General features: G+C 33.9%; 2 protein-coding genes across 2 annotated transcripts; one reads left to right on the forward strand and one right to left on the reverse strand.

The window, feature by feature from the left end:
• Positions 1-276: 276 nt before the first annotated feature.
• LOC125870988 (protein JASON-like) lies at positions 277-3,762 on the reverse strand. Its single transcript, XM_049551554.1, has 4 exons — positions 3,477-3,762; positions 1,729-1,820; positions 648-1,647; positions 277-562 (listed from the first exon to the last, which is right to left on the reverse strand). The coding sequence occupies exons 1-4, from the start codon at positions 3,558-3,560 to the stop codon at positions 473-475; spliced, it is 1,266 nt and encodes a 421-aa protein (XP_049407511.1). The 5' UTR covers positions 3,561-3,762; the 3' UTR covers positions 277-472.
• Positions 3,763-9,359: 5,597 nt separating this feature from the next.
• On the forward strand, positions 9,360-13,380 carry LOC125870990 (heterogeneous nuclear ribonucleoprotein 1-like). The gene is made up of 2 exons (XM_049551559.1): positions 9,360-9,812; positions 12,020-13,380. Exons 1-2 carry the CDS (start codon positions 9,591-9,593, stop codon positions 12,983-12,985), a joined length of 1,188 nt encoding a protein of 395 aa, XP_049407516.1. The 5' UTR covers positions 9,360-9,590; the 3' UTR covers positions 12,986-13,380.
• The last annotated feature ends 1,209 nt before the right edge of the window (positions 13,381-14,589 follow it).

Below are 14,589 nucleotides of genomic sequence, written 5' to 3' on the forward strand. Positions count from 1 at the left end.
GTTCCAAAAGTGTGGCTGTAACAGAATCTCTGTCCTGCCACGTAATCTATGTTGCTCGAACTCTTCAAAAATGTCAACATGTGCGTATCAGATTCTTCACTATTTTTGGAGAGTCTGACACGGATGCAGCCTCGAAAGTGAAAAGTCCGCACAACTTAGCACATAAATACAGTCTGGTTGTCTCTTCACCAATGATACCTTCATGGTCTAATCTATCTTACTTTCATTCATCATTTTTTAAGGAAGCAAAAGTCATAACATGAAAATTTGAAGGGGAAAACACAAGCAATAAATAAATTCACTGCATCACCACTTATCATAGTTACAAAGAATTACAACAAACAGTTTTCCCATAATTCATACACACGACAAATCCATGAACTGTATAGAAATGTAAGCACACACAATAGTAACAAGAAGAGTCTCACTCGCTTCACAAACAGCGGTGCCTGTTTAGATATACAATAATCTATCAAGCTATAGAGGCTTCTGTGGCACCTTCTTTCAAGGCTTTGTCTAATCTTGCCTCAAATGGAGTAGAGTGCCAATTAACTCTCTTATCCTGCATTAACATGAGCACCACTTAGTACCTAGTGATTGTGTTATAAGTGAGTTGCAACAGTAACGAAAAAAAATTCATACTCTACCTCTCTGTACTTGCTCGTCGAGTTTGGTATGCCTTTAAAAGAAGAAACTGACCCAGAGTCTTTAGCAGATCCTAAGGGATTCCAGTAGGTGCCAACAGTTCCTATAATAGGCATCTCATCAGGGCTTCGACAGGGTGATTTCCTCGGGGAGGAAGTTGCTGAATGCTGTTTCAGCTGCTCAACTGTTAAGACACCTAAAATTGGCCTGTCTTCAAAGCTCATCATAGAGTTAGAACCTTGTGACATGCTTTTTTCTGATGTAACAGTCTCAAGCGCGCTGGAGCCAGCCTTCTTGGTGGTGTCAGGTGTAACCAACCAATTTGAAAGACTAGCATCAACCTCAATTTCTTGATCTTTAGGCTTTGTCTTGAAACTAAATGATGATTGCTTAAATGTAGGTTCTAAACTGAACGAAGCACGAGGCCCTTCTACTTCTGCGGTACAATTTTCCTTCTGTGGCAGTAGCTTCATAGGTTCTGCTGCTTTTGATTTAACACTTTTCCACTGACTGAGGTTCTCTACAGGGTTCAACACAGGATGGATGTAAGCACTCCTATCTCTCACATATCCTTTTGTTTCACCCTTTCTCATTTCCACTTGATAAAAGGACTTATCAGTCAACACTGATTCAGACCACACTTGTCCACCTTCACAATCGGAATCCCCGTACTCTTCATCATCATCCAGATCACATTCTTCGTCCACGTCACTGTCACCAAACTCCTCAGCTTCATCATCACTGTCTCGACAGTTCTGATACCTGTGGTTTGTAGGATATGATTCTACACTAGATACGACAGAACCCCCTTCAGAGGAAGAGTTGGACTTGCTTGATTTAGCAAGAGATCCCTCTTCCTCTCTTTCTTCTTCACCAGATTTCTTGGTTTCAGGTAAAGAATCTGTACTATCATAGATTGAAACAGGTTCATATGTAGTGATCTTTGAATCAAATGTAACTTTTTTTCTAGCACTCAAGCTAAGTTGTTCCTCAGGCTTGTCTCTGCATGTCACAACAACCCATATCATTTAACTTTGTAAGACAAAGTGGAAAAAAGAGAAAAAAACAAGTTCAGTAACTCACTGCGCCTCGGTAACCAAGCTCCCAGAGGGTTCCTCTGTGATGCTTTGTTCTGTAGAGATAATGCTTCTCTGAGCATCCTGACAAATATGTTTCTGCAGCACAATATTGGATTTTCACATTGTTTGTTAATATCCCAAACGAAAAGAAATACAAAACCATAGCTCGACTAATTTATCCCCCCAAAAAAAACTCCAGGAACAAATGGTACACTCAACAACAACAACAACTATACAAAGTGGGGTCTGGAGAGGGTAGAGTGTACGCATACTCTACTACCACTACCTCGTGGAGATAGATAAACTATTTTCGAAAAAACCGTCAGCCAAAATTCTCATCATCACCAACTAATTAAGAAACTCCCATCGTCGTTAACTAAATTAACCCTAATACCAGTTAAATCAACTCCCAACCATGATAAAAGCTGGAATGTTGCTCAAATACAAGACAAGTTCAACAATCCCCTTCCCAAGAAATTCAAAAATAGAACTTCGGAACTGGAAAAAATGGTACACTCAACAACAACATATCTAGTGCAATCCCACAAGTGGTTTTTGGGGAGGGTATAGGGTACGCAAACTCTATCACTACCTCATGGAGGTGGAGAGACTGTTTCTACAAGAACCTGAGCCAAAATTCTCATCATCATTAACTAAATTAACCCTAACCCTTGTTAAACCAACTCCCAATCATGATAAAAGATGGTATCTTGCTCAAATACAAGACAAGCTCAACAATCCCCTTCCCAAGAATTTCAAGAATAGAACTTGGGAACAAGAAAAAATGGTACACTCAACAACAACAACAACAACATACCCCGTGAAATTCCACAAGTAGGGTTTGGAGAAGGTAGAATGTACACATACCCTACCACTACTTTATGAAGTCATCACCAACTAATTAAGAAATTCCCATCATCATCAACTAAATTAACCCTAAACCTTGTTAAACCAACTCCCAATCATTATAAAAGCTGGAATTTTGCTCAAATACAAGATCAACAATCCCCTTATCAATAATTTCAAAAATAGAACTTGGGAAAAAGGTAACAACTAAGGAGTAACAACTTGGGAACAAGAACAAATGATACACTCAACAACAACAACAACATACCCAGTGGAATCCCACAAGTAGGGTCTGGGGAGGGTAGAGTATACGCAGACCTTACCACTACCTCATGGAGATAGAGAAACTGTTTTCAAAAGTCCAGCAGCCAAAATCCCATCATCATCAACTAATCAAGAAATCCCCATCATAATCAACTAAATTAACCCTAACCACAGTTAAACCAACTCCCAATCATGATAAAAGCTGGAATCTTGCTAAAATGTAAGATAAATTCAACAGTTCCCTTTCCAAGAATTTCAAAAAATAGAACTTGGGAACAGGAATAAAAATGGTACACTCAACAACTACAAGCCCACTGAAATCCCACAAGTGGGTTCTGAGGAGGATAGAGTGTATGAAGACCTTACCACTACCATGTGCAGATGGAGAGTCTACTTTCGAAAGAGCCTCGGTCAAATTCCCATCATCAACTAATCAAGAAATTCCCGTCATCATCAACTAAATTAACCCCAACCCCAGTCAAACCAACTCACAACCATGATAAAAGCTGGAATCTTTGCTCAAATACAAGACAAATTCAACAATCCCCTTCCCAAGAATTTCAAAAACAGAACTTGGGAACAGGGTAACAACAACTAAGGAGTAAACATAAATAAGAAAAGGGGTTATTCAGAAACACTTACTTGGTCTCGAGGGATGACCTTTTTCCTGTTTTTCCGGCATTTCTTGTCCTTATCACCTCCAAAACACCCAAGAAAACAACCCATCTACGCAGAAAAAAAGGATTCAAATCTTGGTTTTCAGAGTGGGGGTGGGGGGATTGTGTTTCTCTTCCAGCCAAGAATGGTGGAGAAAGAAATCAACCGAGAACCCTCATGATTACAGAGGAGGAGGAGCGTTTGGATTGAAACGGTCAAGAAAATTGGTAAGGGTGGAGGGGCTTAGGACAAAGGGGGAAACAGGGGTTTATTTACTTTGAAAAAAGAGGCAAATGTGACCGTTACTGATCATAGCTGTTTATTTTGCCTTTTTATTCTTAGTAAATAAATAAAATAATTATTATAATGGTGGGGTTTTTGCTTCTTTTTTTTTGAGTTTAAATTCTTGATTATATAATTGGGATAGTGAATTTAATAGAACAAAATTCATTATGATAGCCATATTTCATTAAAAATACTCGTCCATTCATTTTTACGTGTTTATTATTCGAAAAATAGATTTTTAGTGTTAGTGGTCGCTTTTAACATATTAAGAAAAATAATTAGTATTTTCATGTTTTATTCTTAATACTAATTATTTAATTTCTGAATCATATTTTAAGATCTAATACTAAATAACAATTAATAGGGGTGATGTGGTAAAATAACAATATCAATCATTATTTTCTGAATGGGTTAGTCAAATTGAAATGTGATAAGTAAAAGTGAACGGAAGGAGTTCTATTATCAATAATGAGATGAGTTAATTTTTTAAAGTGCGTTGTTTGGTCCAATGACAAAAAAAAATCTTTTCAGACCTTTAAAAAAAAATGATAATGTCTGCATATACTTTATCTTCTCTAGATTTTTCTTTGTAGGATTACATTTGATATATTACTGTTGGTGTTATGAATATGTTTATTCTGATATATTTAAGATCAAGTTTTTAGTCTAGATGGGTCAGCATAATTGAACATAATATTTGCCTGAAATGACAAGAGGGAGCTAGAAGTGGAGCCAATCTTTTACAATTTTATGGTTCTTTGACTGATTTTATGGTTCTTTGAGCAAAAAAATTATTAAATTCGATTAGAGATATTCAAACTTCTAGCTTCACCCCTTAGTCATAAATATCATATAAATTATAATTCTTCTCGTATTAAAATGACAAATAAATACAATCTTAAATGTTAGTCAAAACTCTTTTAATTTTTCAAACATTTTAATATAGAGAAAGTAATAGTGCCACCCACTTACTTCCCTTAAAATTAGGCTCCCTTTAAAAGACACACATACTTTTCAATTATATATACTTTTATTCTCCTTCAAATTTTAAAAGGATTTTCAGTATTCTCTTTCAAATCTTTCCAGATTTTGCATTATAAATACATCTTTGAATTTTCCAATATTATTTGTGCAATTAAGAGAGGGCATGTTTTTTAATATACGGTATCAAGTTGCATAAAGGTCAATTAAATTAAATTAATGGAAGTTAATAATAGCAAAGAGTACGTCGATTTGGGTGTTATATTAAAATTTTCCAAAAATGACATTACTGATTTTCTATTGAACATGTTTTTAATTTGTATGAATTCCATTGGGGGGAGTTTTCCAATTTAAACTTATTTTTATGCCATTTTCCCGCCCAACAACAACATATTCATATTCAATATTATAATTTTACAAGTGAGGTTTGACTTTTGAGAGGATGATGAATATGCAACTTTACAACACCTTGAAAAGGTAGAGAGATATGTAAATCATATTCTAAATCAAGCATATAACAAATATAGTGGTGAAAAAAACATGCTGAAAACAAATGAAGAAGATAATAGTAGCAATAACAAATAATACAATGACAGAAATCAAGAAGACACTAAAATCAAAGGACAAGATATATAGTAGGAGAGTAATAAAAACAATTCTAATAAAAAAACTATACAATACACGACTACCTCCTAACATTCTATCTTAATCATCTACCTTTCTACCTCCAAATATCCCAAGTAAAAGAAATTTCACGTAGTTATGAATTTTTTTAAAAAGTACTTTTGACTCTTAGCAATAATAATATTAAGAAAAGTTCTAAATAACATTAAGAACGCTAGACTTTCACATATATTTAGGAAAGAAAAAAAATGAAACTAAAAGAATAAAAACCAGTGAAGGTAAATATTTAATACAATCACTTAATTATTCATTCGATGTTACTCTCTCTTTTGCATGACTCTTCTTTAATTTCTTGTATTTTTCTTAATTATGATTATACTACTTCTGTTGTGAATCGAGTTGGATTCGTAAGGGCCTATTGACTAAAATTAGAGAAGGAGATTGATTTAGTTGGGATTATTGAGCCGAGTAAAATATTGGAGAGTTTTGTGTAGAATCCCAGCCCAATTAGGAACTGATTAAGAAAAATTGTGCGTTAGAAAGAAGAGCTTCATGCCTATTATGAAGAAATTGTGTGTTCCTCTCCTCTTCTTCTAGAATCTAAGCTTCTCATCTTTATTCTTATATCTCTATCCTTCGTAACTTGTTATAATTTAAAAATGTGATTTTTGGCCTAGGTGATGGTTATATTTTCCTCGAGTTTATATCTAATTTTGGCATTTCATCGATGGAACCTTGGAGCTATATAAGGTTTTAACTTAATTATCATAATAATTAGGTTACCTTAGAAATGATATATAATCGTTAATTAGATTATAATACTCTTGATCAGTTGCTAAGTTTTTATAGCTCCCTCCCATTTTCCCTTCTCCTATATTATTTCCTTTTTAAAAAGACTAATATTTGAGATTGGCTAGAGTAATTTCAACAAATTTTATTCAAAAATACAAGGCAAGGTTTTACAAGATTTAATACATAGTCATTCTCTTAAATTTTCTAGCAAATTTCATTTTTAAACTTTAACTATATATTATTTGTTCCAATTGAACATATGTACACATGATAAAGTATTTCAATTTATGATTTGAGAAATTCTTGCACGTGTTCTCAAGAGTCTATTAGATTGTTAAATTAAGGAAAAACTACACAAGAAGGTAAACATGTGATATAAATTACTATATACAACTATAATTTAAAAGGATTACGATTCGTAGCTATAGTTAGGACTTTATGACAAAACTCTCTCTCTAATACAATACAATTGGTAACAATCAATGATGCAATTGGTAACAATCAATTATACAAATGGGAACAGTCAATTAACAATCACTTATAAATACAAATGGTAACACAAAATATAATACACAAGGCAACACATGAATACAAATGCACATAAATACAAATACAATTTATTACGAATTACAACAATGACACAACTGTATTTGTTGATACAATTTACTACAATTGTATTCATCGATACAAATTATATTCGGTAATATATGTAATACAATTGATTTGCATTAATGAATTGAATATAATAGTCTTTGATATAATTGTATTCATTGATACATATCAATTGTATTTGCGAAATAATTATTGGACATATATACAATTATCGATGAGATATACAAATCAATTGAATCTCTCTCTCTTCCACATCTCGCTCGCATCTCTTCTTCCTCTCCTAATCTCGCTCGCCTCTCCTCCTTTCGACCAATAGCTAGTCTTTTTTATACAAATAAATTAATTTGTATCAATTGTATTTGTGATACAATTAATAATTAGATATACAAATCAATTGAATCTCTCTCTCTTCTCTCTTCCGAATCTCGCTCGCGTCCCTTCTTCTTCCCCCAATCTCGCTCGCCTCTCCTCCTTCCAGTAGCTAGTTTTTTATGCAAATCAATTAATTTGTATCAATTGTATTTGTGATACAATTATCGATTAGATATACAAATTAACTGTGTCTTCATATCTCGCTCACCTCTCTCCCCCCTTTGTCGCTCGCCTCTCTCCTCCATCTAATATATAACTATGATCATAATTAAGCAAACTATAACTAAGAAGCCTGATTAAGTTTCTAGTCTTGGTTGTTTTGAAATGTCCTACTAAAATTAACCACATAAAATCCCATTGCAATCAAAGCTTGGCTCTAGTTGATAGACTAGCAATAAGCTTGATTACAATGAAGCACGAAAGAAAGGGCCTTCATCTTCTTTATATATATATATATATATATATATATATACCAACCTTAATTAGGAAATACAGCTCACAAATTTTTACGACTTACCGGGACAAAACACAACTTAGTTCAACACTTAAATTACATGGGCGTTTAAATACCTCCTTAACATTTTTGAAGTGAATTAAATACAATCCTGAGAATAGAATACCACTCTCATCTGCCACATCAAAGCTATGTAAGCACCACGTCATTAATTTTCAAATTTTTTTTTTTGCTTATTCACCTTTTTTCTTAAACATTTTTTTAAAATTCAGTACACTAATCAATTAATTAAAAATGCATTTTTAAATCAAAATTGCCCCATCTTCTTCCACCCCCCTTTCTTCTTTCTTGATTTTCACCATTTTCAACCTTCACTAGCTTTTTTTCCCCTGAATATCTAGCCTTCAATAGTTGTTTTCTTCTTCAACATTCATCATTTAAAAAAAGATAAAAAAATAGCATACTTACTTTTTCTTCTTCGAACTCTCTCTCTCTCCCACAAATCTATCCCACGGAGAATAATATTTTTTTAAAGTTATTTTTTCTTAACAACTCAAATGAAATATGAAGGTTATGTAAGAAAGTTGATAGACCCACATTTTTTGCATCACAGCTAATGAAATTCAAAATGGGTTACTTAAAATTCAAGAAAGTTTACATTCAATAATATGAATTAGGTGTTGGGTTTTGTGATTAGTGAAGGAAAGGTGAGGTGAGGGATGAAGATGAAGGATAATTTTTAGTATGGAAGAAGAAAGGTATAAAGAGTGCTTCAATGGGGAAGAAGACATTGGAGGAAGACAACAAAAAGATTAAGTATTTTTTTTTAAAAAATTGAACCCATAAATTTCATTTACTTTTAAACAAGAAATTTCACATTTTTTTAAAAAAAATTATTAGTTGTATATTGGCCAATAAAAAAATGCCATGTGTATGATTTTACCTTTCAGTTTTTTTATTTTTATTATTTCACACGTTTTGAGGAGAGTGAATATACTCACTTTCCCATGTCAGCTCTTAGGGTGGTATTTAATTAGTTCAGAATTGTTAAGGGGGTATTTAAACACCCGTATAGTTAAAGTACTAAAGTAAGTTTTGCTGTCAAATTTATGGGGTTTTTTTTTTATGTATGTTCTCTTTATGTAATTAATTCAACTACCTAAGAGACTCTTGAGAATAGACATAAATTTATCATGTCTTATTAAAGCACTTCATCACATATTCAGATACTCAATTGAAACATATCATAATTCAATATCAAAATGAAATTTGATGACAAGTTCAAGACACCCGGACAACCTATGTATTGACCCTTCTACATATTACTCTCATCGTCCAACAATAATTGTCTACTATACTATTTTGGGATGCCCAATAATACTAGTTCGCTTTATGAAATCAATAGATAATTTTACACTTAGTTCCTAATTTACCTTTACAATTAATTATAGTCATTTCTCTATTACAATTTTCAAGACATTATATTTATTATATTCAACGGGTGATATAATAAAATTACTATTCTATTTATAGTTTCTTAAGAAGCGTGCAAAGTCAATAATTGACAAGTATGATTGGTTATCGGAGTAATTATTAATTCCACGGTAAAACGGGACATCATACTATAAAAAAACAAACAAAATATATTCATAAACGAAAAAAAATAAAAATAGAATTAGTTAGGTTAGTAACAATAGTAGTATTTATTTAACCATTTAACCCAAAAAAAAAAGTATTTCAGTTTTAGTTGGAATAGGATTTTGAAGTGTGATTCTAAATCTGCCCTAAATCTGGAAAAAAAATTGTTCAATTTGATATTTTTGATCTTCCTTTTCCCAAACCCTAGCCATGAATTGCACAAAAGCTTTGTTTACCCACAGAAAATACATACGTAAACTGTAACATTACACAGCAGAGGAGCGCTTTTTTTCTTCTTCTTTTTTGTTGTTGTTGTTGTTGTTTTTCAGAATTTGAAGAAGATGGATTCCGATGAAGGAAAGCTATTTGTTGGTGGATTAGGATGGGATATTAAGGAAGATAAGCTAAGAGACTATTTTACCCATTATGGAGAAGTTACCCATGCCATAATCATGCGTGACAGGGTTACTGGCTTATCGAGAGGATTCGCCTTTGTTGTCTTCTCCGATCCTTCTGTTATTGATGCCATTCTTCAGGAGAAACACACTATTGATGGCCGTCCGGTAAGTAACATTACCAATTTCATGATCATCCATATGAATTTTGATGTTTAGCTACAAAATTTGTCGTCTTGAATCTGCCTGTTGCAAATTTCCTGTGGGTGTTGGTTTATTTTATCAGTCTTGTACATGTTGCCTTAAAGACGGTTTTGATTGGCATATTGGAAGTGGTTTTGGCTTTTAAGCTTTTTTTTAAAATTTTTTTGGTGGTGTTTGAAAAAGACATAAAAAAGAATGACTTTTTGTTTTAGCTTATAAACTACATTTAAAAAGCCAATCCAAACACCCTCTTAGTCCTTACCCTTTTTTACTTTTTAAGATGACATAATACATAAATTTGCCCTTTACCTTGACTTTAGCTAGCATTTATGTCCTCCAATTTTGAGTGTGCACATTTAAACTTGTATAAAATTGAAAAAGTAGACGCACGTGTCCTGCGTGGCATGTTACACGTAGGACGCCATGTAGGACACAAAATTGCGATGTAGGATGCCACGTAGGACGAATATGTCTATTTGTTCAATTTTATATAAGTTTATAAGTGCTTGCTTGTGGACACCCAAAGTTAGAGGACATAGATATTCGTTGAGACCAAGTTAAAGAACACATTTATGTATTATGCCTTTTAAGATTGATCCCAATTGAGTTCTTTTTTCCCAACTGATATATGTTTGAATGCTTTCAAAGTTAAGTTGTTTCCTTAAGGCAGTTTGGAATTTTGTCATTAGTTGCATCGGGAAGTGTTGTGTCTAGGCGTTTGCAGTGACTTCAATTTCGTCTCCCAGTGTTTATATAACGTGTGTATTATATAGACCATGTTGTCTCTAAATTTTGAATCCATTTTTTGGTCAGTTTTCTCAGATGGTGGGTATGATTAATGATGTATTTTTCCTGTTTCGGAACTAGAGGAGTGTGAGTTGTTCTGGAATCCTAAATTGGGATTTAGGTGCTCGTGGTCGTCTTTCCTTTTCCCATGCTTAGCTTATCTGTCACTCTTTTCACTTGTAATTTATTCTTTAGGTTGTTTGATTTAAAGCTGTGCAATGCTTTTGTGAAAACCATCACATTTGTGAAGGCAAGGGTCAGGGTAGGGTATTGTTTGTTTAGCTTTGCCTTTGCAGGGTGGTGAGGACAAATTTCCTTAGATAATGAAGGATTCTGTTTCTTGTACTTCCCATTTTTTGTAAAATATTCATTCAAAGAAAGGACCCAACTTCTGATGATGTGATGTTCACTCTTTTGGCGAACATTGATTAGATGACTTTTTGTTATTCTGTTACTTGATGACATCCCACTTGCGCCTAAGTCGTCAACTCTATGCAAAGTTAAAGGAGTAATCTGTTAGATTTTCTTGTTCTTTATCGGATATGTTTATCTGAGCCCGAAATCATTCAAAGACATGATATTTTAGTGGGTATGCTTGAGTCACATGAATCTTTTCCTTGTTCTGAAAGTTCTCAGCAGTGTTTAAAGTTGACGAAAATCCTGCGTGGCAGCTGTGATGGTGTAGCTTGGCTTCAGCTAAACCACATCTGAATTTCTTGCTGACGAAAAGCCTGTTTACTTGTCTTTCTATTTTCACTTTAGACTAGGGGTGCGCATCGGTCGGTTCGGTTCGGTTTTAGGTGTTATTGGTTCGGTTTATCGGTTTTCGGTTTGTAAATACTTCAAACCGATAACCAAACCAATAACATATTTCTTATCGGTTTTTGGTTAATCGGTTTATGGTACTTAACGGTTCGGTTTTCGGTTTAACCAATAAGAAAATACTTATATATATTATATACACAATAAGAAAATTTTCAAATAAACCTTATGATTTTTCCAACATTTGGCATGAAAGTAATAATCATAAAAGTAACAATCATTTTTCTTGCAAGTTTAGACACTAGACACATTCAAAGGAAAAAGTGTGAAAGTAACAATTGTTTAACCATTAACAAAAAGTGTGAAAGTAACAATCATTTAACCATTAACAATAAAACTAGTAAATTTAGTATAGTCTTATTGGGTTATCGGTTTAACCATTAACAAAAATTATAAAACCGAAAACCGAACCAATAACCCAATAAAAAAATTTGCAAAACCGTTTAAAAACCATTAGCCCAATAACCCAATATCAATAAACCAATAGTGTTTTTTTCGGTTCGGTTTATTGGTTAAATCGGTTTTTGCACACCCCTACTTTAGACTCAAGTTTTTCCATTCAGGTTGAAGCTAAGAGGGCTTTACCAAGAGCACAACAGCAGAGCTTGAGATCGCGACTTCCTCATGCCAGTGAAGATACAAGACTGGTAATGCGCAATCTCAACAACAGAACAAGAAAAATATTTGTAGGTGGGCTACCTTCATCCCTTACTGAAGAAGAGTTTTGCCAGTACTTCCAAGATTATGGTAATGTGACAGATAAAGTTATTATGTTTGACCCAAACACTGGTCGCCCGCGAGGATTTGGTTTCATCACCTTTGACTCAGAAGATGCTGTTGATAGAGTTCTTCATAAAACCTTTCATGAACTGAAAAATAGGATAGTGGAGGTAAAACGTGCCCTGCCAAAAGAAGCAAATCCTGCTGGCAATGATTATGGTGGAGGTTACCTGGGTTATGGTTCTTCTGATCCCTATAGGTTTCCGCAGCCCGCTTTTTGTGGTTACACTCCCTATAACAGCTACGGAGCTCTGAATTATGGTTATGGTTATGATCCTTATACTTGCTACGGTGGGGCAGCTGGAGTATATATGAATCCATCTTTGGCCAGCATTGTTTATGGTAACAGCTGGCCTGGTGTCGCAAGAAGCCAGTGGAGCAGCCAGAATCTTGGGCATGGTGATTTCTATAATTTAAATGCAAGTTATGGCGCTTCTAGTTTGTGGGGTGCTTCATCCATTCGTGGTGTTATTTTGTCATCAACTAGTACATCTCAGGGTCATGCTTCTCAAAACAATAATCAGGGGAATGGTTGCAGCATCTACACAGAAAATGAAGGCCCTATCACTGATTCTGATGGTAACGAGACTGGTGATAGGCATACAGGTAGTGCTCCAAACAGCAGCAGTGGTGAGGCAACTGCCCAGGCAGGGCAACACGAGGCAAATGGGTGCAACACAACAACAGTCTTTGACAGCAGTAATGGTTCTCCAGGCTTTCCTGATGCAGATTTAGTTTCCGATAAGTAAGAAACTCCTGTTTACTGTGGTTAAACTGAGGGAATACTGACAGCACTAACCATATCATTATATTATCAGCTTCTAAGAATCACTCAGAGAAAAAGTAACCCTGTTAACACCACCAGTTCGGTCACAATAGATCCGATGACTGGTTGAATTACTGCAGTCTACTTATTATCGTGTAACAGTTACATTTACATTCCTACAGCTGACTAGTGTTGGTTTAAACTGGTGTTACAGCATTTTTACATTCGTGCAGACGATTAGTTACATTGACATTCCTACAGGTTGCTTCTACTGTTGAAGGTATTGCTCATACCTGAATGATTATGTTTCTTTCTTTGATCTCATACCTGAAGTAACTATTTATGTGAAATCTACTCCTACAGTTGGTTACTTGAAAATGATTTTAGTTTCTACATATTGGCATATAAAATTTGCTTATGATAATAATATAGAATAGTTTTTATACTTATTTGTTTGGCTGCTGTATGGTGCATGATTTAGACACTAATGGTCAGTTCTACAGATATGTAGACAGTAGGAGAAAATCTTAGTGTTATTACCCTTTGTGTAAGAAGCATAACAAAACTGGATATGCCTGTGGCTATCATAGTCAATTAAATAACCCCCTTTATAAAATGTGTTTAATTTCTGTACGATGACGGTGCATACGTCTCTTACATCAACTGTAGTGGTGGAGGCAGGATTTTCAGAAAGGAATCCAAATTTGTCATGATCTAAAAATCGAGACAGCCATGATGTTACCTATCCGAACCCAGTAGGTAAGCAAGTAAAGTGATAATAGAAAATAAGCCATCTATAACAGTGTTTCATAACCAAAGTATGTGAATTGTTCCATCCATCCCTGCAAGTCATAAATAGCAAAATAAAGTTACACAAAGGGTCTTCTAAGGAGAAAAGAGTTCTAAAACACAACGACTATATGAGTCGTTATTAATATAAAGGAATAAACACAAAAAAATGTTAAGGGGGTTTAACACACGTGCGCACTCACACACTATATATAATTTTTTTTAACATTATATGTAGTATAATTTTTTGACGAAGAGAATTTTGATGAGCCCCTCTTGCCCCCTTAACTGAGCCCATGACGGTAAATGTAATCATATATGTAACTCTTCATAACAAGCCAAATATAATAGGAAAATTTACACAAATTCCATAGTGAAACGGAAATAATAAAAAAGCCGGTAAAGTCCTGTAGTTCAAAGTGACATGTTATTTAGTGTTTAAGGAAATGGTCCATACACCATTCTATATTGATATTTAAGCAAGATATTATTTATCAATTTTTTTTTGTGGGAACAATATGTTTGTTTCATTGATATCAACATTTATAATACTTAAAGCAAAGTATTATAATAAAATTAATGGGGGTTCTTTCTTAGCAATCTTTATCTTTGTCAATTAATTCGTACTTATATATATCGTATGCATTTTGTAGCTTTCAAAATTCTCCATGCTAACATCATAGGTAAAGACAAGTTTTGAGGCTGGTAAATATCCATGATGTGACTTATTATATTGCAGTATATTAACAATACATAATCATTGATTAAATCAATGAATTCAAAATAAGTGTGATTTTA

The sequence above is a fragment of the Solanum stenotomum genome, chromosome 7 (genome assembly GCF_019186545.1).
Source record: "Solanum stenotomum isolate F172 chromosome 7, ASM1918654v1, whole genome shotgun sequence".
Lineage (NCBI taxonomy): Eukaryota > Viridiplantae > Streptophyta > Magnoliopsida > Solanales > Solanaceae > Solanum > Solanum stenotomum.